The sequence below is a fragment of the Amblyomma maculatum genome, chromosome 9, assembly GCF_055883805.1.
Source record: "Amblyomma maculatum isolate TAMU_Amacu chromosome 9, ASM5588380v1, whole genome shotgun sequence".
Taxonomy (NCBI): domain Eukaryota; kingdom Metazoa; phylum Arthropoda; class Arachnida; order Ixodida; family Ixodidae; genus Amblyomma; species Amblyomma maculatum.
Genome location: NC_139352.1, coordinates 44,139,784 through 44,164,599, shown reverse-complemented (window position 1 = coordinate 44,164,599; position 24,816 = coordinate 44,139,784). Strand labels below are relative to the sequence as shown.

Genomic DNA, 24,816 nt, shown 5'->3' with positions numbered 1-24,816 from the left:
CCCAGGAATAGGTTATGCGGCTTGTATGAAACCTGCGTTGCAGGTATTTTGCTGAATCTGTGGCACATGGGTCTGTTCAACGTACCTGTGTTGTGGAGTACATACATACACACATACATACATAGATACATACATACGTATGTACGAGTATGTATGTATGTATGTATGTATGTATGTATGTATGTATGTATGTATGTATGTATGTATGTATGTATGTATGTATGTATGTATGTATGTATGTATGTATGTATGTATGTATGTATGTATGTATGTATGTATGTATGTATGTATGTATGTATGTATGTATGTATGTATGTATGTATGTATGTATGTATGTATGTATGTATGTATGTATGTATGTATGTATGTATGTGTGTGTGTGTGTGTGCATGTATGTATGTATGTATGTATGTATGTATGTATGTATGTATGTATGTATGTATGTATGTATGTATGTATGTATGTATGTATGTATGTATGTATGTATGTATGTATGTATGTATGTATGTATGTATGTATGTATGTATGTATGTATGTATGTATGTATGTATGTATGTATGTATGTATGTATGTATGTATTTCTGAAGCCGTTTGGAGGAACTGCGAACTTGGGATGGGAATCAAAACAACATATGGATCCTGAGTCTTGCACGCTACTCTTGAGCGTAGCATTGGCAATTTCGTCCATAATTTTTTTAGCCCAATTCTTCCTCTTCAACTTCCCTTTAACCAACACAGCCACTGGCAGGTGACATTATCAAGCAATAACTGGGCGGCCCTTTGAGCGACGTCACGAGACCACACGTAAAACCCAAATTGGTAAAAGCTCCATGCCAACTTGTGCTGCAGTTTTTGAGATGGAAAATGAACGCACCGAACCATTAGATAGAGTCAGATACAGTATTCATACGCCTTGAAAGTGCGCTCGTGCTGCTTGGCTAAAACAGGGCTTATGCTTATTTTGTTTGGAATTTCATTTATAAGGGTAGATTGAAGAGAGACGTTTACGGGCACTTGTGACCTGAAACCGGAACCGAATTAGAAGTCAAAAAGCAAGCGCACATAATTGCGATATTTAATTCAGCCTTGATTGTTTTACGTAGTTTACTAGTGCGCCGTGTTTATTTGTGAGTGGAATGCAGATGTCGTTAAAGATAGATAGATGTATTTATTGAAAGGAAAAGACAGAGATGTTGGCAGCAACGATTACGATCTGGCCTGTTACTCTGCATTGGGCTATGACAGAAGAAAGAGGATCGTGACGGGTGACGATGTAGAAGAAGGCATATGAAAATATATACAGCCCCGACGACTTGCGTTACAAGCGCGGGTCAAGTCCCATGTCGCTCAAAAGCGACAAAGAGCCCGCACTGCCTGGACACGCTTGTCCTGCCAAGCGCCCAGCAGCAATTACAGAGGCCTCTTTTCCGAACGCTTCAAGGAAGCGGCTAGCACTTTTAGTTCACGTACATAACTTGGCACACCAATAATGAATGGTCCACTGTCTTTGTGATGCAACAAGTTGAACATTGCGGGCAGTTCGAATGCCCAATTAAATGCAAGTATCTGCGCGTTAAAGCCACTTTAAACAATGTTTATGTAGCGAGCATGCATGACGGCGTGGAATTTTACGCGGAACATAAAATGTCAGTGTTCAATCGAGTCGTTTAGACAGATATGTCTGGCGTCTGGCTGGGCCCAGTAAGCTGCCGTAGCCTTCTTCATATATTTCGTGAAAAGATACGCAGTATCCGCTCTTAAAAAAAGGCGCAGCTATTTGGAGTCTGCAGCTAAGGGCACTTTTTTGCTTCAGTATCGGCCTGTTCATTTCCATGGAGCCCGCAGTGGGCAGGGATCCATTTAAACTTTATCTTGTGGCCTTGAATTTGGGCAGATGTAAAGAGCTCCATGATGTTGTGTGTCAGAGACTGGTAGGCGGTTTAGCATGTCATTTTTACTGCTGACTAGAGTGAAATATCTGAGTATGCTTGCACGTTTTCTTCTAAAGACAGCTGTCTTTATCGATGTTTATTTTCTGTATGATGCTTGTTGAAAACAATATGACGGTAGTAAAAGACGCCCTAGCATAACATGACGATTGTACCTATGCTGTAGTGAAATAAATCTTGGTGGTCGGCCGCCCTATATAGTAATGTAGATCCTGAGACAATATAGCGTGCGTCGAAGCTGAAGAAAAATAGGCCCGCCACGCACGCCACGTGAAACGCATGACCTAAAGAAGAAGAATCATCTAATGTAGAGAGACATCCACACAGCGGCGTTGCGTTGCTTTTTGTCTAAAAACGCACAATGGAACCCGCTGCACCTCCAACTGCCTCTTCCATGAAGAGCCCCAAGACTAAGGGCTCAACGTCAACAAAAAAGACCACCTTGGTCAGCTCGGAAATGAGCCCGCACAAGAAGCTGAAGTCTAAGCTTCCTAAGCCTACCAAAAACCGCCCGCCGCCGGCCGGATACCTTCAAGCGAGTGAGTGCTGACTCGACCAGATTCTTCCGAGTAATTCAATGCTTAAGTTCCACGTACTCCAGATGTAATAAATCGGATTATCCAGTTTGATTCTCCCTTAACAAACAACTGTTGGTACTTAGGGAGTTGCAAGGCCGGGATAACCGGGTTAACTTGGGGATCTCTAGCCCATTGATGGTCGCTGTTTGCCTCTTCTCTGTCTATATTATATTGTGACAGTGTTTAAGATGAGGAATAATCAAGCTAATGTCAAAAATCTCTAGTATATGAACATTCAGGTGTCTAAAGCCTTGGTTTTTACACCCGGTCCCTAAGGTGGGAAGAGGAATACGTTGATGTTGACTTTGTGGAAGGCGGCGTGAGGGAACTCCTGCAGTCGTGACGGCAGCCGACACAGCATTGTAAGACAGCCGTTAATCGCATCCAAATATACCGGATCTTTTTGGAGGAGCCATTTTCCAATTTTTGTGGAATAGACAAAGATCCGCGGCCTACGATGCAATACGTATTCAGGCATTCATTCCCCTTAGTTTAGGCCGCCGAGTACTATTTACTTGTCCAAAATTTCAGAGATGCAGTCAGAATACAGTGCAGAGTTTTAAAAAGTCCACTACACCCGGACTCCTCTCCTTTTCCGAGGGTGGCTCATCCCGGCCTCGGCGGCAGCTTTTCGTTGGAGGCGAAAAGCAAGGCGCCCGTGTGCTATGCGATGTCAGTGCACGTTAAAGAACCCCAGGTGGTCAAAATTTCCGGAGTCCTCCACTACGGCGTCTCTCATAGCCTGAGTTGCTTCGGGACGTTAAATCCCACAAACCAACCAACCATCTTCACAGAAGTCTTCACTTCGCAGCTACTGGCGCGTGGAAAGAGGCGACACTGAGTCCGGTGTCATCCCCCGGTGCAGCGAAGTCAGCGAGGGAGTCAGGACCGGGGCAGGATCATGACTCATCTAGAAACCCGGCAATGTCTTCAACTTCGTCCCCTGGATCTGAAGATCCCCCGGCTGGGCGTCATGCTAAAAGGATTAAGGTAAGATCCTCTTTTGCAAAGCTGCTTTATGGAAATAGCTACTGTTTGAACAGTCAACAGTACTGTTGACACCAAGATTGTGTGCATCTGTGCTTGTTCTCTGGAGGCTATACCCTAAGCTTTTGAGAGCAAAGAAAAGGTGTCTTCTTATGGCGCTCGGGAGTTGATTATGAAAAGTGTGACAATTAGGCATTTATCCGAAGGGTCGTTGAGAAGGTAAAAACCTTTTCAGAGTTCGAAAATGTGAAAGCTACGGTTCTCTTGATGATGACTGTTCTTGAGCCCAGAAAAGAACGTCCTGCGAGTCGCATGTGTTAAACATAATTAGAAACTTCCCCTTCCAAAAGAGCTAAAGAGTAGGCCACATGATCGAAATAAACATACTTCGTTCCAGGAACGTATGCAACCCATTAAAGATAAATGCATGCAATATATGCACTGGCTGTCGCCTGAACTGCAGTGCAGTCACTCATGTGCGGATCACTGAAACCACGCTAGGTCTCCATCCGTGGAGCCGCCATTCCTGATACTCTCAATTCTTAAACCGCGCGAGACTTGGAGAAGAATCATTGCGAAGCAGATACAATACTCGGTTTAATAAGCCAGTAGAGATTGGTAGGAAATCAAACAGCAAAATAGTGGCAGCTAGTTTCTCATCAAAAACGTGTGCTTTTCTCGAAAAGAGATCAGCAATGTGGAGGATATAATTGCACGGGAATAGGGCGGCAAGAACGCTAACATCACGTAAGCAAACGTGAGGCGAGAATGCCATGCACTCGGTTCCTATAGTATTACAGCACAGAGTCTTACGTTATCGAGTACTTTGATTAAGGCGAAAGTCTTTCTATGCTATCACCTGCAGTAGTAGTAGAATACTTTATTGAAGCGCAACACTTAGGTGTCTCACCCTCAGTACCAAGCCAGTTCACCCCAGGTCCAGATAGTATGGGAGGGGGTGGGTAGTAAAGAGCAGAGACATTAGTCTGCCAACCAAGATCCGTATAACTCGTGCTATGGTCTCTCCAGTTGTGATGTATGGATGCGAGAGTTGGACTGTGAAAAAGGCTGACCGCCGAAGAATTGACGCGTTTGAATTGTGGTGCTGGCGAAGACTCTTGAGAGTTCCTTGGACTGCCAGAAGATCAAATCAGTCGATATTGTCGACCATAAACCCTGACTGCTCATTGGAGGGTCAAATTCTAAAGTTAAAGCTCAGCTACTTTGGTCATCTGATGAGAAGAGAGGAGTCGCTGGAGAAAGATTTGATGTTGGGAAAGGTTGAGGGTTGCCGGAGAAGGGGTAGGCAGCGAACGCGATGGTTAGATGGCATCCTCGAGGCACTGCAGATGAAGCTATGTGATGTTAGGAAGATAGTGAGAGACCGGAAAGCGTGGCGTGACATGGTCCATAGGGTCACGAAGAGTGGGACACGACTGAACTGAACTGGGAAATAAACCCGATTGCAATGCAACCGAGCATGAAAATAGGCAGTGGGAAAGGTTGGCTTAAGGGGAAGGGCAGTTACAGCATGATGTATCACGGTGGAATTTATACAGATATAGCCGTGCAAGGGTAATGAGCGTATTGAGCTGTATCTGCCGAAGACGTGAGCCTCCCTCCCGAACGGAGAGATTAGGATGTGGGTCGGGGTAGAGCTTGCGGTCGAAGCGAGCAGCATTGTAATATTTGCTGATGATGGAGCGAAGAGATAGTCTTTATCCCGCCATCGAAGGACCTTGGCCAGGGGTGGAACGGTGCCCGGTTACGAAGTTCACGGGCGAGCTGGTTCGCCAGCTAATCGCCGTCAATCCCCGAGTGCCCAGGGATCCATCGGAGCAAGGCGGGGTAGAGCTGCAGCGCAACAAGTGTAGCCTCGAGCTCCGTGCACAGGTGAGGTGTGAGCGTTTTAGGTTGAATGGCACGGAGAGCCACCTGGGAGTCAGTTTATATATATACTGATGCGTAGGTGGGAGAAAATGGAAACATTGAATGGCATGAATGATGGAGAGGACCTCAAGCGAGATAATATCCGGAGGATGGAGAAAGGGGCTGCTAATGTATGTGACAAGGGTAGATAGATGAGGATGAAAGGGGACCTGGCTTCCGGACCCGCGAGGAGCCACTTAAGAGGCATCGGTGTAAGCGACTCCATGGGTATTGAAGGGCGGATATGATGAGAGGCAGCAGCATATGCAGCATGCAGGACCGGCGACATATTAGATGGAAGAGGAAGTGTCTGAAGGTTAGTAGCCTCCGGCGGAGAAGGAGTTGGCAGAGAAACTGATTGGACGGGGGAAATATTAGCCTGGTTGAAAAGCCAGCGTCCATGAACTGTGCTGGAAAGGCAAGCTACCTGTTGGTTGCGGTGAAGGAAAAGGAGCCTGCGAAGAGGATGAAAAAACCCGGTGGCATAAAACTTATCGTGGGAGTGGTTATGAGAAGACGAAGAGCAGCTGCTTAATAAAGGCAGTGAAGAGCTGTTTCGAGTGTGCCTAGCTGGCTCTGGGTGAATGAAAGATATAGTATGAAGTAAAGAAATTTGTTAAGAGCCAGCGTGTGAGCCAGTCGGCAGGCGTGAGCTTCCCTCAGGCCAGATGACCGTCTCACAATTTGGCGAAGGAAATAGGTGACAGGCTGACAGGTTGAAACAGCCACATGGAGAGCCCTGACTACTTTGGCGGCATGCGGAGGCATGTCAAGAACGCGACATTGAGAAATTTGGGGATTGGAGAGCCACCCAAGGAAAGAAAAGTCAGTGAGTTGAGCTTTTTGATAGACAGAGTAAGTCAAAACTAGGAGGTCTTACTTCTCGGGCGCGGAAGACAGGCCTGCATGGTCAAGAAAGAAATGATATCCAATCCCTGATGAATGGTGTCTTGAACGTGACAAGGAGATCCGCGCGAGCACCTTAGTGTGGTGTCGTCGGTGTAAAAAAATGCTGAAGATCGGGAATAGATGATAATTGAACCGGAGCCATGGCGATATTAAAAAGGATGGATGAAAGAACATCAGCCTTCAGGATACCCCGTGTGAGACGGTGGGGTGCAGAAGTGAAGTTCAATGCTCGGGAACGGGCCTCGCGATTAGAAAGAAAAGTTCGAATGTAGTTACACATGCGGGAGCCGCAGTCGGTGCTGGAAAGGCAGGTAAGAATACGATCATGGGAGACGCACTCGCATGGTTTGCGGACATCGACTGTGATTAGGGCGTGAAGCTGAGAGCGACCACAGGTGAAGAAAGTATGCTGAAGTATGAGAAAAAGGTCCTGCCCATATACGCGGGACGAAAACCAATGAGGGTATGAGGGAGAGAGTTCGAAGCCTCCAAATGCCAACTAAGCCTAGTGAGCACCATTCGTTCCGTCCTCTTGCCGGCACAGAAGGTCAGATAAATGTGCCAGATATTGAAAAGGGCTGGAGGCTTACCAGGTTTAGGAATCAGAGAAATAAGTGAGGAAGTCCAGGACGATGGCAGAGAGCTTTCTTCCCAGGCGGTGTTATAGGGGCGCAGAAGGTGATCTTTTGCGTTATTGGGAAGATTGCAATGAACGGAATAAATGATTCCATCTTCACCGGGAGCCGACCGAGGGGCGTTAGCAAGTACAGCTTCGAGCCTGCGGTGCGGCTCAGCGGTTCAGGTGTCCACAGAAAACGTGTGACAGATAATGCGCCTTTCCCTTCCTGAATAAGGTTAGGTTTTGGGAAAAGAAGGAGCTTTATACATTTGAGTAGACGAAATGGAATTCGGGATACCTACACCTAACCAGGTCAAGATCATGTTTTCATATTTTTCTTGTATACTGTACACTGGTCTATAAGAAAGAAAAGGCGCAGTACCTGCTAGACTTTAGAGAAGAAAGATGGGAGTGGAAGCGGAAAGAAGCCCCAGTGGAAAGCTGCGGACTGATTGATTGAATGTTCTTTATTGAATAGGATTGGATAGGATAGGCCATTAACTTGCGCGGACATCGCACACCATAAGGCTGCCTCTGTTTAATTTAAGTTTTGGGGAAAGGAAGCTCCGTATACATTTGGGTGAACACCAAGAAGTTGTAGACACCCACACTTAATTAGGTTAATGTCACTTCAAGGGCAATTTTAGCATCACACGAAGACCTGTTATACCTAGCGTAGTGAAGCTTTCGGTGCGGGGTCGGGGAGAGGTGTTGGGTGGATGTTCCTGGCCCTACGGGGCTGGGACTGGTAGGTCAACGGCGCTTGCTGCGGGGGCTAGCCTGCCACCGAATTTTTATCTGTTGTAGGCCGTCATTACACCCGCCACAGCTTCGGTGGTGGACCACCGCTGTTGCGGAGCGCGTCTTTTTCTCCCTCGTCTTTTTCTTTACTTTCTCTTTTCTGTCCGCACGAGGCAGCGGAGGGGGCTCAGCTACACTGTCAGTAGCAGGCCCGTGCATTTTCTTTTCCTTCTTCCTATAGCCACAACAACAACAAGCTTCAACTTTCACTTCCATCTTCCTCCCTTCCCTTACGGCGCGGTTGCGGTGTCCATAGAAAACAAGTGAGACAGTTACTGCGCCTTTCCCTTCCTATAAATAAATCAGTTTTCGCCTCCATTGTAAACTGTTTTTTAAAAACGGAAAGGCTCAATACATGTCAAGGTCACTTGAAGGTGAAAACCTCCGTTACACCGACGACTCAAAAAGCTGTCGTAGTGAAGCTTTCGCTTCAAAAAATGTCGTCAGAGATACCCCGCACAAACCGAATTGATCGCCTTCGTTTTCATGTCGGTTTTATCGCTAGTGATTTGTAGCCTGTCTTTAAAAAAAACGGTGTCAATCATGCATATTTTCTGCAATAATGCACGAACACACGCTCCTTTTCGCAGGCTGATTTCAACAAAGGTAGGGAGACACCTGGATCCAACATCCTCAGAACCATCTTGCCGCAGAGAGGGAAGAATGATCACCCGAAAAAGGAGGTTAAAAGTAAGCCGACTTGTAGCAGCGCGTGTGGCATATATTCGCTGGAAGTCTGTCGATGAAGCCCCGTATGCCAACCAATCTTTTCCAGGAGGATTTTTCACAGCTTGTCATGGAATTACAATTTTCATATATCTTTGTTCTCTCATACTAGTACGTCGCACTGCAGCTCGTTCTGTCAGACAGCTACTGCTGAAATCGGTGAGGTGTGTTTTGCCACGCCATTGTGTTTTTAGCCTTTGCAGATACGAGAGCTTGGGCACCGGGAACTTGCGTTCATATACACCTGAAAGGCAAGCATGAAGTCAACAAAATATGCCAGAACAAGGTGGCTTACAAAGAAAAATTTTGAATGCGCCACTTAAACATTTATATATGTAGGAATCTCATGCAGGAAGAATGAATGTCAATTGTGTGCTTCTTAATAATGTTGATAATGTGGTCGAAATTTCCGGAGTCCTCCACTACGGTGTCTCTCATAGCCTGAGTCGCTTTGGGACGTTAAACCCCACAAACCAAACCAAACCAATTCAGAGTTTAAGTTTGAACTCCCAACAACACGATATTCCAATTTGCAGCCTGGTGGTAGATGGCGGCCACACAGTGTTTTCGCTCCATCCTAAACCAAGCACACTGCAGCACTCTCGGAAAGAAAAGCACTACGAGGGTGTTGTTGTGTGCAAGTGTGTTTAATATTGGTTAGAAGTAAACGGTTCAAACACAGGGCAAAGAGACGAAACTGTGTTCCTCTCTCTCTTTCCTGCGTTTGCGCTGCTACCTTTTAAGAAATCCCTACACCGACTCGGAAGAGACTCTGTTCCCTCATAACGTCAGCGAACACATACGGCGTCCTGACTTGTTACGGTAGTGCGCATCGCAAATTTGTCGCCTTGCGTAACTAGCGCATGTTAAGCGACTTGCGCAAATGTCGCACATGAATAGACATTTTGTCAGCTGCGATCAAACTAAATAATTGCATACTCATGTTGCGGCAAGGCAGAGAGCTAGGGCGTCATTCACAGCGTATCCTCCGTCTTTCGTACTGCACGTATTATTTAGTCAAAATACGCGCATACAGGACTACGTGCCTGAGCCGCTCGACATATCATATGCTGAGCAGGGTCAAATATTTTCTCCTGAATTTATCTTGCCCCTAAGGCTCAACAGAAGGAGCAATTGATTGGATGAAGAGTGTTTAGATTTACAGCGCCGAGATGCTTTGCTGCTTTCTTCACCAACACAAGCTTTCGTAATTTCACTTTCACCAAACGCAGTGTCCATTCCCGTCGTGAATAGTGGAGCAAACTCTCCGCCCGAGGCAGCCTCCGTCCGCCCGGCAGTCACTCCGTCGTCAAACACTAGGGCCTTCGATGGAATCGCATCGTTCTTTGGGTTACGATCAAAGGTATGTGTTTATGACAAGGTGTCTATAAAAATAACGCATTGCGCCAGATAGGTCAATATGTGGCTGTTCATCGGCAGCAATACGAGAAGAGCGGTCTGACCCACTTGCACTTAGCTATTACCTCCCCTCTCCCCGCGTAGCCTCACTTAAGGTGCCTTTATACCTACAAGAAATCAGTTACCGGGCTGCGCTTTCCTAACTATTGCTCTCCCCCTCCCTATACGTCGAAGCAGCCAAGCATCTCATTACCCCATGAGGAAAGTAAGAGATGCGGGCTCGGCGTGTCGGGTGCAAGACGAGCGAGCGGCGCGTAGTTAGGAGGAGTCCGTGACCGGCATCTCGTAGCTACCGGCAAACCGGCTCCAACGTGTCGACTCCCTGCTCCCGCCACTCCCGAATAAGCGCGGGAGTGGTGGCCATGCTAGGGTGCACGATGCGCACGCCCCCTTGCCGCGCACGTTGAGGGCGCGCGCATAGAGGCGGTGTAGGCCATGTCGGTGCTGTACAGTGGAATGTGAAGAGAATCATGTCGGCTTTGGGGTCGTGTTCGTGTTTTCTGATCATCATACCTAAGCAGTCTTAAATGCTTCTACCGAATTGCTTAATGCCCGGCTGCTTCTTTATTCCGAGAAAGACCGCTTGTGAACAGCATCGTAGAGGGTAATTGAAGTTACGGAATTCTATAAAGCTTTTACGTCTATAACTAATGGCCGGCTATTGTTGGCGACAATTTTCCCCTCCGAAACCACAGCAAGGAAAATGGCATCCATCATAAAGCACCGTAAGCAGCACATGAAAAAAACGTGTGAAACCAATCGGTCTCGTGGTTCCATCATTTCGGATGTTCGCTGCTTACTACCCGTATAGAAATAGCAGCGAGCGGCTGTGAGAGCTCATGGCATCTTGTGACATGCTTCCGCCGAAGATGCATTATTGGGCACTCCTCCGAACAGCTGCCATGGTAATACTGGACGCATTTGTTTACTCTATACTGATGGCTACAATATGTTTCGGCATAGTCATTGGCGCTGAAATTAGGAAACGCTACGCCACAGCACGAAAAAAATGACTGCCAAGCCGCGCTTTATCCCCCTTCACTCATATTGTTACGGGGCGTTCCCGAGCGGAAAAAGCCACACCTCAAAGTCAGGAAAACCTCTGAGAGACCAGTGCATACACTAACACACCAGCTCCAATTTCAGCGTCGTCGTCGTACCACATAGCTCCCAAACATCCTTGTCATCTTTCGACATCTCGGCTACACACCGTAACAATATCAGGCCGTAATCCCATACCTCCAGGTCAGAGGTAAGAGATCTTTGTTATTTTGAACTGTATACTTGCGCCGCACGCTCGGAACTGTAAACATCCTCAGGAACAACGAGTTTAAACGCTTGCAAGAACAATACTAGTTTTCTAATAAATGCAGAGTTTTGATCCGATTATTCTTCTCATAAATCCTAATATAAAAACTTACTCCATCTAAAGAAAGTAACTTTTCAGCTGGCATTTCTTCAACGATGATATTTTGACGAGTTGCTATAAATCGCGAAACAATCCATCCTTTTTCATCTTCTATAGCTCATCCCTTTACGTAATCCTTCAGTTTTTACGGTCAAGAGCCGCGTCCTATAAGTAACCCTAAATTGGCTTAAGGACGATCACGCCATATGTCACCTTATTTGACTCACTAAAGTCAATTCATGATTCTTAAAAAGCAAGTGGGGCGTTTAAAGGAGCTTCTAGGATTTTACAGGAATTTGTATGTACGTGCTCCTTTTTTGCTCATCTTTTGATGGACGTTTTGCAGCGCAAACGCATTTTCAGGTTGTCCATTTCTTGCCATTAATATGGGAGTTGTTACACAAGTAACTATGTTTGTGTCAAGTCCCTGAATGCATGGCCGTCTTATATTCTCTGTGCATTTGCTGCAGTAGAGAGATTTATGCTTTGATTCGGGCACTTGATACAAATAGCTGCTCGAGCTGTAACTTTGTGCCGCATGTTTAATTCGTCAGCGCGCATATGGCAGGTGGGTTTCAGGGCCGCATCCCTGAAGTCATAGGTTAATCTGTTGTGGATCACAGGTAAGCCGAAACCTCCCTTTAGTTTCGGTTTCGCTCTTTTTGTTCCCTTGAAATACTGCAACTTTATATCTTGAAGAACATTTTTGCACCAGAAAACGGAACCCTAATAAATTGGTCGCGATTACACACCCAAAGCATCGTAAAACGCCCCGCATTTGTCCTTGAGAAATAGTTGGCATTACATGAAGCCATACAAGGAACAACCTCGAAACAAGCAGGACGCAGCATATAGGCGCCATGCCACTTATGCCTGCATTGCGAGGGAGGTGCTAGTGCTAAAGGCTGCTAAAGAGAGCAGCTTGGCTGTCACGACGTATTTACGACGCATTTTTACGCAGGGAGCTTCTCAAGCTCCGACGCCGGCCCCCGAGCCTGCTGCCAAGGAGGAGGATCTCTCGATGTGCGAACTCCCCGATGAGGAAGTCCAAGAAGCCAAGGCCATGTGGCAGATCACCGCGAAGCTCGGAGACATGGTGCGAAGTCAGCAATCTAGCTAGATTGTCGGTGGTATGATTTGTAGTCGGTCAATCGTTCCCTTGTGAGCCCATATGTTACGCGCTCGGTTAGTCTGCCAATTTCAAGAAAAAAAAGTAGCATCAGTTGTTCACTTTTCCCTGCGTCGAAGGTGATTATTAAAACGTAAGTCAGCGCAGGGACAGCGGCCCCTTTTCTCAGCCTCAGTTCATTTGGGGCAGCGTGCTGGAAGTGAAGAACAATTTCAGCATATTTAGTGATCGAAGAGCTTAGTAGACGAAAAAAAAAAGGCCGTCCTGGTTTGCGGCAATAGGAGGCCCATTTATGTTCCACGATGTGACCGAGAAGCGCTTTTGGCAAGAATGCTACATAGCGATGTTCTCCAGGAAAATATAAGTGATGTTCTCATTTGTACTTCTTAAAGTGGTTTGATAAAGGACCGCGGCGACCGAGCCATCGAACACAAAGTTGCATGCACCCCTTTTTCAATTCACAGTATATTAAATGCAATATGCAAGTGCATCTTCGAGTTCTCATAATGATTGGCGAAACTTTCATGTAGGACGTTAGTTCGACATAATCCCAGGCTTGGCATTTATGCAAGGCTGACCACATTTACCAGATTTACCAGATTTGACAAGGGATGCGACGATGCTGGGGACTTTGTACTTCTTACCTGCATGCAAACGATTAGGTCGACATTAATCAGTAATTACTCTCTTTTCACTGCGACCGCAACCAACAAGCTAGACTCCAATGGTTAGAACACCTGTAGGACGCGTATCGTTTTGGCGTACTATATACCTGTATTCGTTGACTGCTGAACGTAGACGCTTCGAATTCCTTTAACTGCTTCCGCCGTTAAATAAGTTAAATTGGTTCACAGGAAGGGAAAGGCGCAGTAACTGTCACACTTGCTCTGTGGACACCCGAACCGCGCCGTAAGGGAAGGGAGGAAGGTGGGAATGAAAGTGAAGAGAGAAAGAGGAGCCGTAGTGGAGGGCTACGGAGTAATTTCGACCACCTGGAGCCTCTCACATCCGAAGAAGGTGGAGTCTCAAAACTAACAAGACCAAATCGTTTGCTTATATCCGTGTAGTGACATTGTTGGCGCCGTAATGCAAGTGAAGACATACAGAGGCAAGAACAGGCGAGTGCATTTCATCTTCAAATGATTCGGAACGTTGAGGGTAGATTGAGAACCATGATTAAGCATTAAGCGTAACCATTACGAACCACTAAGAGCACTTATTCCAGGTGTGAGGGTTCTGTTGCGTATGTTTTCTGTCGGCGCAGATTGGACACACGACACAGATTTCCCACCACGGGTGGCAGTCGTATGTGATGACGCAGTACACCTGGAAGGCGCTTGTGGGGACGGCTGGTCTGTTTGCGGCGGCTTTGTTGCTGTTGACCCTACTCACCTATCACCCCAAACGCACAGTGACGTCTGAGAGGTACTGTCGAACCGAAGACTGCGTGATCCACAACAGTCTCCTGCGTCAACACATTAACAGAAGCGCGGACCCCTGCCAGGACTTCTCTGCTTTCGCGTGTTCGGCGTGGATGCCTTCTAAAGAGTTTGTGAGCTACGCCGCGGCCACCACAAGCGATGCCATTGAAGCGTGGTTCAAGGCACGTACTCTGACTTATTGTCTCAGACGCGCATATTCATGCAAGATATAAGCATCTGCGGGATAGTGCAGCTGTTTGTAAGCAATGTTTGGAATTTTAGTTTTAATGGCGATTATTCAGTTTAAGCATGGCGGGCAAAATTACTTTAAAACTATATAGTCGGATACAACTCAAGACCGGAGCGGAAAATACCCATCAAATGAGGCCCTGCATCTGATGGCGTCAACCAGTACCTGTGACGTGGTGGCGAACCACGCAGCGTGACATCGCAGTAAATACTACATTCGATGACAACGTTATGTGGCCCTGCTGAGAAGACCCGACAGGAAAGAGAAGGTAACGGGCGTTTGTCCCCGTCCCGTGGAGGAGAAGGAGGAGGAGGAAACACTTTATTTAGCCCTATATTACTTGGCGGTTTTTGGATGTCTTCAGAGATGTCTGCTTGTTGAATCCACAAGAGTCTTCTCCGTCGACCTCGTCCACTTTTGCACAATGGTCAGTTGCCCTCAGTCCAGGGCTCCGCTGGCTACTGCCGCCCGTTGGGCTCGCTGTACCAGACCTTGCTGGTCTTCGCAGCGGTCGCTGGACAGCAGAGTCTCCCATTGCTCCGCGCTCGTGTTTCGAATTTTGGGGACCACATCTATGTTTTGACAGGCCCATGTGATGTGATATAGTGTTGGTTTTTCATCTCACCACGGACATCTGTCAGCGTATATGGTAGAGTGCATTTTGTTTAGTATGTGCAGGTTTGGGTACGAACCCGTCTGTAATTGCCTCCATATGACAGCTTCCTCTCTGGTGAGAGAACTGTGTGGGGGGGATATCACATTCTTCTTCTTCCTCTATAGTTTTCTCCGTGGAAGAACGGGCCCTACGACCGTCTCTCCAACTCTCCCCTTCCCACCACCGCACCCCGGCTCCGAACAATAACGCCACGACATGGCAACAAAGACGTGTCTCCTTTCCCTTTCTGCCTAGCTTCTTCTGTAGCGCCCAGAGTAAGCTATCCGCGAGATAAAGCGCAACACTGGCGGTCGACGCCATTGGATGAAGGGCCTCCTTTGATGGGTATTTGCCGCTCCACTCATGAGTTGTATGTATCTGATTATAAGAATCAGAATCGGATTCATTACATTTTCCCTAGACTAATCTCACACATGCAACTCTACCTGATGACCTACTGAGCCCCTGCTGCAAGCCCATCTGCAGATCACTTCTCAAGCTTCTTATGAAAGAAAGCCACAAACCTGTACTATACAAAAATTATTTGCTACTGGCAGTTTGTCTACAAGCGGCACACGACCTAATCGAAAAAATTAGACGGTATTTTCGATGTCTCTTAAGATTAGAATAGTGAAACCTATTCTTAATCTCCTATCATTCGCATCTCATCGTTTCCCTCTTATCGGCATTCGTTGCAATACTACATATGTATAATTATAATCAGTTTACAGGAAAGAAAAGGCGCAGTATCTGGTATATGTCGCACTCTCCGGCAAGTGTGAGCTTGGACGGTACACTCTAGTTTCTGTCGCGTGGCCTTTGGCGTGCGTTCAAGTGTGGGATAGCAGATGGCAGAAACGCAATACCAGAACACATCTCGCGAAATGTCGCGGAATATAGCACATCTCGCGCACAGATCTCGCTAAGAAGTCTCGCGTCCAGGATTTCGTTGCATAAGCCTAGAAAGAATTTCTTAATATGCACAGAGCCAAATCGTGTGTGTTACGGAAATATTGCGCTGCCTGAATACTGCACCATTCCATACGAGACGATCGGGCCTGTCTAAGATGATACAGACACCTGCCTTCGCTCGTAGACATGTATTTCTCTTATTCGCGTGTATTGCTTTAATTGTTCAGGAGGTGTTTATAAATTTTCCTTCTACGACTGCACACTGAGTGCACTCGCTGTTCTTCTGCTATTGAACAGAGAAGACTTCCGATGATCGTCCTATAATTTTAAGGTAACCTACCTCGAGTGTAGCCATTTCTGTGTTGTGTTATTCTGGCTATACGGTTCAAAGCTTTCAGTTTAACTGCAGAACACTAAAGGCGTACTTTAAGCTTTCTGCTGTTACGTTTTGAATCCCGCAGGGTTTCGAAACTAGTTTGGTCAAGGGCTCAGAACGGAGATTGGCGGGAAAGAAGGCGCTGGCAATGTACACCGCCTGCATGGACGCCGAGCTCATAGATCCCACGGGAGACACGGGCATGGCGGATCTCAAAGCGTTCATGAGGGAGCGAAGCATCTCATGGCCTGACGAACCCGATCCCGAAGCGAATCCACTGGGCATACTCTTGGACTTTGCCTTCAACTGGGAGATACACATCTGGTTCCATGTCCAGGTAAATAATTCATAAATTGTGGCCATGCCACCGTGTGAAATTTCATGCGCTTGGTTTGTCTGTGTGTGTCTCTCCCGATTTTCGTTTTTCGCGCTGTGCAAAATGCTTAACTCCCACCAGCTGGCCCAGTATTCAATTTTTGTTGAAATTATTTTTCTAGTTATTTGGGCTCCTTTACGTCTCTAATGCTCTTCTACAATGACATTTCATGTTATATGGGGCGCATGGAGTAAAACTCCGCAGAGAGAAAAGGTAATACGAATGCACGGCGATTTCCGTACCCTGTTTAAGTGGAATGAATATAGCAAGGGTGTTAGTTCAAGTACTGTAAAAAATGCGACTCCGGCAGCCAGGATGCCTACTAATGGCCATTAATTCAGCAGCTGAATATCAACAGCACTAAATTAGAGCAGAAAGTATGGCTCTTAGGTTCTTTAATTATGCTTATCGGGCCTAACGTTGTCACAGTGAAATAAGCAGCCTAATAAAACAACGACTTCAAAGTGGTCAAGAGAGCCTTTTGACGTAAAGACTTCAGGAAACGTTTTAAAGCTTTAAAGGTTGATTAGATTATGGAATGCTACCAAAAAAAAAAAAGGAGAATCGTAATAGATGCCTAATATGGGGAGTCATTTCAGTAGCGACAAGGAGGAGGAGAAAACTACTTTATTTACCGCACTATTAAGCGTCGAGAATGTTCTGGGCCAGCGTCACCAAGGCCAACTGGTCGTTCAGCTGGTCAGATGCTAACCAAGCCCGCCACACTTGGTGGGAGAAGGGTGTGGAAACGTTTCTTAGCAAGAAAGCACGAGCTGCAGAGCCGAAACACGTGCTCTTTTTATACGTAGTAGATTGTATCTTCCCCTGAAACACTATACGAGGTATATTTCTATCACAACGGAGAACTTTTCGTTCACAAGTAGCCAAAAGGCTTCCTTCATTTACAACAAATTCTTTAGGCACGTGTAGTTGCAAGTTCCTTTAGATTGCGTTACCTCCCCAAGTGGAGGTTGAAGGTACCCTGCTGAAAACAACCTGCTGAAGAGACAGAAGCACCGAAGGCCTCGAACTACCTGGCTAAATAGAACATCTATTGACGCTTCGTCTTTGTAGCCTTGCCTTCGTTGCTAAAGAAAGACGTCATTGTTTATGGAGATGAGAAGCAACATATGTCGCAACTTAACGCACTCATTTCCTGCAGGTGTTGCGTAACACCAGTGGCGGCAGGAACACATTGATCCTTCGCTCGAGCAACCTCATGCCGTTCTGGTCTAACTACCACCAGACCCTGATCGCTGCACAAGTGTTCTACAAGTACTACAGCAGCTACTTTGAGGCATTTGCAGGCGTCGATAAACCGAAGCCGACCGAAGAGGAAGTCGCCAAGCTAGCGGCAATAGAATCTGATATCCTAAGCCGCTTCATGGACGTGCTCAGTCGGAGGAACAAGGCACGTAGTTGCACCAATGAAAGCTTGTGTCTTGGTACTCCCCTGATGGGGCTGGGGCAGGTAGGTCGCCGCCGCTTGCGGCGGGGGCTGGCCTGGCACCGAATTTTTGTCTGTTGTAGGCCGTCATTGCACCCGCCACCACTTCGGTGGTGGACGACGATTGTTACGGCGCGCGTCTTTCTTCCCCTCTTCCTTTTCTTTCTTCTCTATTTTCTCGTCTGCCTGAAGAGGCGTCGGTGTGCTGTGCGATGTCAGCGCACGTTAAAGATCCCCCGGTGGTCGAAATTACTCCGTAGCCCTCCACTACGGCTCCTCTTTCTCTCTATCCACTTTCTCTCCCACCTTCCTTCCCTTACGGCACGGTTCAGGTGTCCACAGCTACAAGTGTGACAAATACTGCGCCTTTCCCTTTCTGTGAATCAATCAATCAATCAATCAATCAATCAATCAATCAATCAATCAATCAATCAATGAATCTCGTCTGCCTGCACAAGGCAGCGGAGGTGGCTCAGCTACAGAGCCAGTAGCAGGCCCGTGCATTTTTATTTTCCTTCTTCCTACAGCCACAACAATAACAACCATTGAACCTAGAGCCGTGGATGGAGAAGATGGACATATGAACAGAATCATAAATTTTGAGCACTTTAGTCTGAAGGTTATGAAAATATTTGGAAATAATTCAATTTCTTGTATCTCGTACTCTGAATTTTTAACTGAAGTATTATGTCGGCGCGTTTGCTAAGAAAAATGTGAGGGGCGCAAATTTAAATGATTGTTTGCTACGTCGTCGTCGGAAGAATAAACTACGCGTGCAAGAACTTTTATGGGCTCGTACCTGAAACCTTTTTCAGAGAGCCGAATTTTCAGGATAGATTGTATGCACAGGCGACTAACGGTCGTTTGCAGTGTTGCATTCTCAGTGCATGCTAAATGTCATTACTTATATGGTGGATAGAGTTCGTAATACTTCTGGTGTGCTCAGGTCGACATTTTTCGTCGTCCCTTGCGGGTCTTTGCGCAGATTCCGGCTAGATTCCCTCTGTCGAACATCGAACGCCTCACGCCAAACATCAACGTTTCCGAGTGGTTGGCACAGCTTGGCTTGCACGTGGCGATATCGCCCGACTTTGAGGCTGGCGACCACGTCACGGTCGAAGACACGGCGCTGCTAACGACGATTGACGGGCTCTTCACCAAGTACAGCCGACGCGAAGTAGTGCAGCACATCGCATGGTTTTTCGTGCAGGTATTCAGTCAATCGAAATGAGTCAACTGTGATCAGTGTTTTACTGTTCGCTTACTTACATGCAGTGAAGGAACTGATAGGAGGTTGTTGCATACTTTAGGCTAAAGAAACGGGTCTTATTTATCAAAATTTATGTGGGACGTTCAAAATATCGTTTTTTTTGACATGAAATTCTAAAATGCTCTCCTTGACTGACTTGAACTATTGTTTGCTTTATTATTGTAGGGACATTTCTTTCGCCATAACTCTCCAGTCTTCGCTCGTGCTTCTGAAAATTAAGGATGGCCGTTCTGCCTCATATCCACATGCTTGATCAGATATCGCGCTATAGCTGGTGTGTTGTCCAGGAGAGTGCAATACCTTAGGGTCACGAGAATCATAAATGCAAAATTGCGCACTGATGTGCTCTGATTTATATGACTGTTGATAATCGCGTGGAATGAATGCATAACACGTGACTCTGTGACATGCGGCTGAAATCCCGTAAGGTCAATTTGCTACTAGACAGCGGTATTTTATGCTTTGCTACAAGTATGAGGTCTCGGGTGAATGGAGCTGAAGAGGGGGGGGGGGGGGAGGGGGTCATTCGTAATAGGTAGTACTGTGAAAATACATTAACATGGAAAGCGAGTTAACCGTATTTCTGTCGCAGGTGTTCGCTCCGCTTGGAAGCATCAGCCTACTGAAAATCAAGTTCGGTGAACTTGAGCGCGGCGTCAGCAATCGGCCGGTATTCTGTGCCACCGAGGTGGAGGCTTCTTATGGTGTGCTGATCAGGTTGCTGTTCGTGGAGGCGCTTATCACGGCCAAGGTAAGCAGGATTACCCTACTTTTTAATTACTTATTTTGTCGTACTTTGCGACGGCGCTAATTATCATCTTGCTAGGATAACGAGACGTTATTCGTATTGGCCAGTCGTCGTTGTTGTAATGCGCCAGATCAGCATTTACAAGTTCCATAAAGCACCGGGGAAAGACGAGACTCCAGAGTGCCTAAACGAATAAAACGAGCGATCTGTACTTGCAGCAACGTGGGCTCATCTCCTATATCGCCACCTGCCACCCTGCTGTGTGGTTTACATCACTGTCCAGTACACTAGCAGCAAGTCAGAAAGTTACACTTGCTTTCATGATCCATTAACGGTCGCCTTATGAGTCACGCTTGAACAGTTTGATGACATTCATTACCAACGCGCCTGTGGGCTTGTTTTTTTTTTGGGGGGGGGGGGGGTGGTGCCGCCCCGTCTGTTAATTTTTCACCTGAAGCCCCTAGCAACTCACACTAACGTAATCCGAGATCTTCATAATTCAGCCAACTCGACAAGCATTTGTTTTTGCACATCGAAGACGCAGCTCGTGTCCGTCCCTAGGCTTACCAACTAACATTTATTCTGCAATAAACGTTTTTGCTGATGACCGTGTTACGTATCGCGAAATTAATCATGATAATGGTGTATCTGGCCATCATCTAACATTAATAGAGTTCTTGATTTGTGCAAGAAATGAAATATAAGACTAATTATATATATATATATATATATATATATATATATAGAGAGAGAGAGAGAGAGAGAGAGAGAGATGGTTTGCTTGTCACTAATGAGCCAGAGTTAAATTCAAACAGGATGTCACACAACTTTCCCGATTATCTATTTTATTCCAACAGTTTCTGACGGTGGACTTTCCGTTTTCAAGGTTTATATATATATATATATATATATTGTGAGCCTTGTGTGGACCTTCTTTCATTTGTACATACCATCATCATCGTCCAGCGGCGCCGGCTCCGGCGCGCGCCTGGGTTCGTGATCGGATTAAAACGCTAGACAAGACTTCGCTGTCCTTGCCGTCACGACCTCGCCGTCTCGACCTAGCCTTCTTTTACAATATATATAAACTTGAATAAATATGTAAGCATGTATATGCACATTTCTCGTGTTCAGACCCCGCCGTGGTGCTGCAAGTGTTAGGGCGGTTGACTACTCTGCCTAAGGACATGGGATTGAATCCCGGTCAAGGGATGACCCTCGGCTACGGACTCTCTCATAGTCCGACTCACTTTGGGCGTTAAAACCCCATAAACCAAAAGAAACAAATTGTTTTTCGTATTTTAACCACACCTAATACTTCTCACATTAACAATCTTTCTTTTGAGACCGTTATCAAATAAGTGCCTTGCTGTTTACGTATCTTCTAAGCTAAGTTGGAAAAATCCCGTGCATCCAAGTGAAAAATCCAAATGCATGCATTCATACCTTCACATAAATTTCTCTTGTTTATCCAGTTCATTAAATATGTTTCATAAAAGACTGGTGGGCTCGAAATTAGAATATTCATGAAGTGTTTGCAGCCTTAGCGTTGAGTCACTTGTTTCCGATTTGGAAGATGTTCAGAACCGCAGCTCTAGATTTATACGTTTAAACTATGGTTTGGCTTTTGGGCTTTAACGTCCCAAAGCGACTCAGACTATGAGAGATGCCACGTAAAGGAGGCCTCGGGAAATTTCCATCACCTAGGGTTGATTAATGTGGACTCCCATCGCGTAGCACAAGAACGCCTTGCTTTTTGTCTCCATCGAAAAGCCGCTGCTGCGGCCTGGATTCGATCCCGCATCCTTTGGGAATGCAGTCTAGCGCCTAACCATTGCACAACCGAGGCAGGGGATTTTTTCTCACCGAACAAATGTATAGCTACCACGAAATCAAATTTGTGCACCCCCTCCCCCCTCCCATTTATATCTCCCTGTAGGTCAACAGACTGTTTCATAACATTTATTACAGTGGCTATCTTCAGTTCAGTTCAGTCGTTCAGTCGTGTCCGACCCTTCGTGACCCTATGGACCATGTCACGCCACGCTTTCCGGTCTTTCACTATCTTCCTAACATCGCATAACCTCATCAGCAACGCCTCGAGAATGCCATCTAACCATTGCGTTCGCTGCCTACGCCTTCTCTGGCGACCCTCAACCTTTCCCAACAACAAATCTTTCTCCAGCGACTCCTCTCTTCTCATCAGATGACCAAAGTAGCTGAGCTTTAACTTTAGAATTTGACCTTCCAATGAGAAGTCAGGGTTTATGGTCGTCAATATCGACTGATTTGATCTTCTGATAGTCCAAGGAACTCTCACGAGTCACCGCCAGCACCACAATTCAAACGCGTCAATTCTTCGGCAGTCAGCCTTTTTCACAGTCCAACTCTCGCATCCATACATAACAACTGGAAAGACCATAGCACGAGTTATACGGATCTTGGTTGGCAGACTAATGTCTCTGCTCTTTACTAGGCGGTCAAGGCTAACCATTGCTCTCTTTCCCAGAAGCAGGCGTCTCCTAATTTCATGGCTGCAGTCTCCTTCCGAGGTAATCTTGGAGCCCAAGAAGAGAAAATCTGTCACAGCTTCCATGTCTTGTCCCTTGATGCTCCAGGACTTTACAGGGCAAGACGAAATGATCTTTGTCTTTTTAATGTTCAATTTAAGCCCAAACGTCTCACTCTCTTCTTGTACGCGCATCAGAAGTCTCTTGAGTTCCACTTCACTTTCTGCCATTAAGGTGGTATCATCCGCATATCTAAGGTTGTTGATACGTTTTCTAGCAATCTTCACTCCAGCTGAAGACTCGTCCAGACCGGCCTTCCTCATGATGCACTCTGCATATAGGTTAAATAGGCAGGGCGACAGTATGCAGCCTTGCCTCAGTCCTTTCTCAATCGGAAACCAACCAGTAAGATCATGCCCAGTTCTAACTGTGGCTTCTTGCCTTTCATACAGGTTCCTGAGGAGACAGATGAGGTGAATTGGAACTCCCATCTCTTGGAGAGCTTGCCACAATCTGCTGTGATCTACGCAGTCAAATGCTTTCGCATAATCAATAAAGCAGAAGTAGATGGGTTTCTGGAACTCTCTTGCTTTTTTCAGCAATCCAGCGAAGGTTGGCAATTCGGTCTCTAGTTCCTCTGCCCTTGCGAAACCCAGCTTGCACGTCCGGAAGCTCCCGATCCACATACTGCTGCAGCCTACCTTGGAGGATTTTCAACATCACCTTGCTAGCATGCGAAATAAGTGCGATCGTGCGGTAGTTGGAACAATCTTTGGCACTGCCTTTCTTTGGAATGGGGATGTAAACCGACCTCCTCCAATCCTGTGGCCACTGCAGGGTTGTCCAAATCTTCTGAAATAATGTATGCAGAATGTTAACAGCATCATGGTTGAGGTTTTGAAGCAACTCAGCTGGAATGCCATCAATTCCGTTAGCTTTGTTCTTAGCAAGGCTGGCGAAGGCCCATTCAACTTCACTCTTCAGGATGCCTGGCTCGAGATCAGTAATCACAACCCTCTTATGTTGGGTTTGCACATCCGGGTCCTTCTTGTACAGTTCTTTGTATTCCTGCCACCTCTTCTTTATCTCTGAGGCTTCAGTGAGGTCCTTGCCTCGTTTGTCCTTTATCGCGCCCAGCTTAGCTCAGAAGCTTCCTTTGATATATTTGATTGTCTTATACAGAGCTCTTGTGTTGCTTAATTGGCTGTCCTCAACTGCTTGGCACTGTATGTTCAGGAAGGCATTCTTATCTCTACTTGCTATTTTCTGAAAATTCGCATTGAGAACCTTGTTTGTGTCTTTCTATTTCCCTCATAACTTTGCCATCCTCCTTTCCTCAGCTATTTCAAAGCCTCTTCAGATAACCAGTTTGCTTTCTTGCATTTCTTTTGCTTTGGAACTACCTTAGTAGCAACTTCTTGTATTATATCACGAACATCAGTCCACATCTCTTCAGGCTCTCTAGATCTAATTCTTGAAATCGATTCCTCACTTCCACGCCATATTCTGATGGAATTTGATGCAGATCATACCTGAAAAGCCTTCTAGTTTTCTGCGTTTTCCTCAATCGAAGCTTAACTTTGGCAAGAAGAAGCTGGTGATCGGTGCCACAATCGGCCCCAGGCCTTGTTTTTACTGCTTGTATAGCGCTTCTCTATCTCTGCCGGTAAAGAATAGAATCGATCTGATTCCTGTACAGACCGTCCGGTGGAGTCCATGTGTACAGGCGCCTCTTGTGCTGTTGAAAATGAGTATTCGCTATGGTCAGGTTGTTTTCTTGACAAAACTCTACTAGCCTCTGCCAATTGGCTCATTAAGACCGAACTTGCCTGTAATTCCGGATATTTCTTCACTCTCGACCTTAGCATTCCAGTCTCCTATGAGAAAAACGATCATAGAGACACATTAATAATGAGATCATATTACATATCACCACGCATTTATCAGCGGCTTAAATTCGGGTTTCATCTTGTCACACAAAATATTTTCATGAATTTATACACAAAGCTTGTGTCAGCTACAGTCACCTTCCCCCTGAAGTAGTTTGTGTTACGTATATATTGACGAATTTATCAAAGTTATTGTTTCCCTTTAAATGTACATATGCTTGTTATTATGTCAGTATTTGCCTTTTAGTGCCTAAAAATTGGTTTATTGTATCCCCACTGCACTGCGAAAGAGTGTACGCAATTGAGTTAAAGGAGCCATTCACTGGAAGTCAGGCGGTTGTGATCAAACAATCACAAGCATGGCGCTGGAAGGCGATAGCAGGCAGCTGACATGGCCGACCACTGAGTGCATAGATCCTATTTTGTGGCAATTGGAGTAGGCAGTGTGCTTTCTTAACGGTGTGGCTTAACGAAAAAAACGATGATGAAGTTTGTTTAATGAAACGAT

At 46.1% G+C, this 24,816-nt stretch overlaps 1 protein-coding gene across 1 annotated transcript in view; it reads left to right on the top strand.

The window, feature by feature from the left end:
- The first annotated feature begins 2,310 nt into the window (after nucleotides 1–2,310).
- The window catches only part of LOC146178968 (endothelin-converting enzyme 2-like), a 33,864-nt gene continuing 11,358 nt past the window's right edge, over nucleotides 2,311–24,816 (top strand). The window contains exons 1-8 of the mRNA XM_084580086.1: nucleotides 2,311–2,488; nucleotides 3,339–3,517; nucleotides 12,287–12,421; nucleotides 13,719–14,057; nucleotides 16,154–16,405; nucleotides 17,607–17,855; nucleotides 18,877–19,101; nucleotides 19,754–19,912. Coding sequence (XP_084436212.1) covers nucleotides 2,311–2,488; nucleotides 3,339–3,517; nucleotides 12,287–12,421; nucleotides 13,719–14,057; nucleotides 16,154–16,405; nucleotides 17,607–17,855; nucleotides 18,877–19,101; nucleotides 19,754–19,912 — 1,716 coding nt within the window. The remainder of the gene's footprint in view (nucleotides 2,489–3,338; nucleotides 3,518–12,286; nucleotides 12,422–13,718; nucleotides 14,058–16,153; nucleotides 16,406–17,606; nucleotides 17,856–18,876; nucleotides 19,102–19,753; nucleotides 19,913–24,816) is intronic.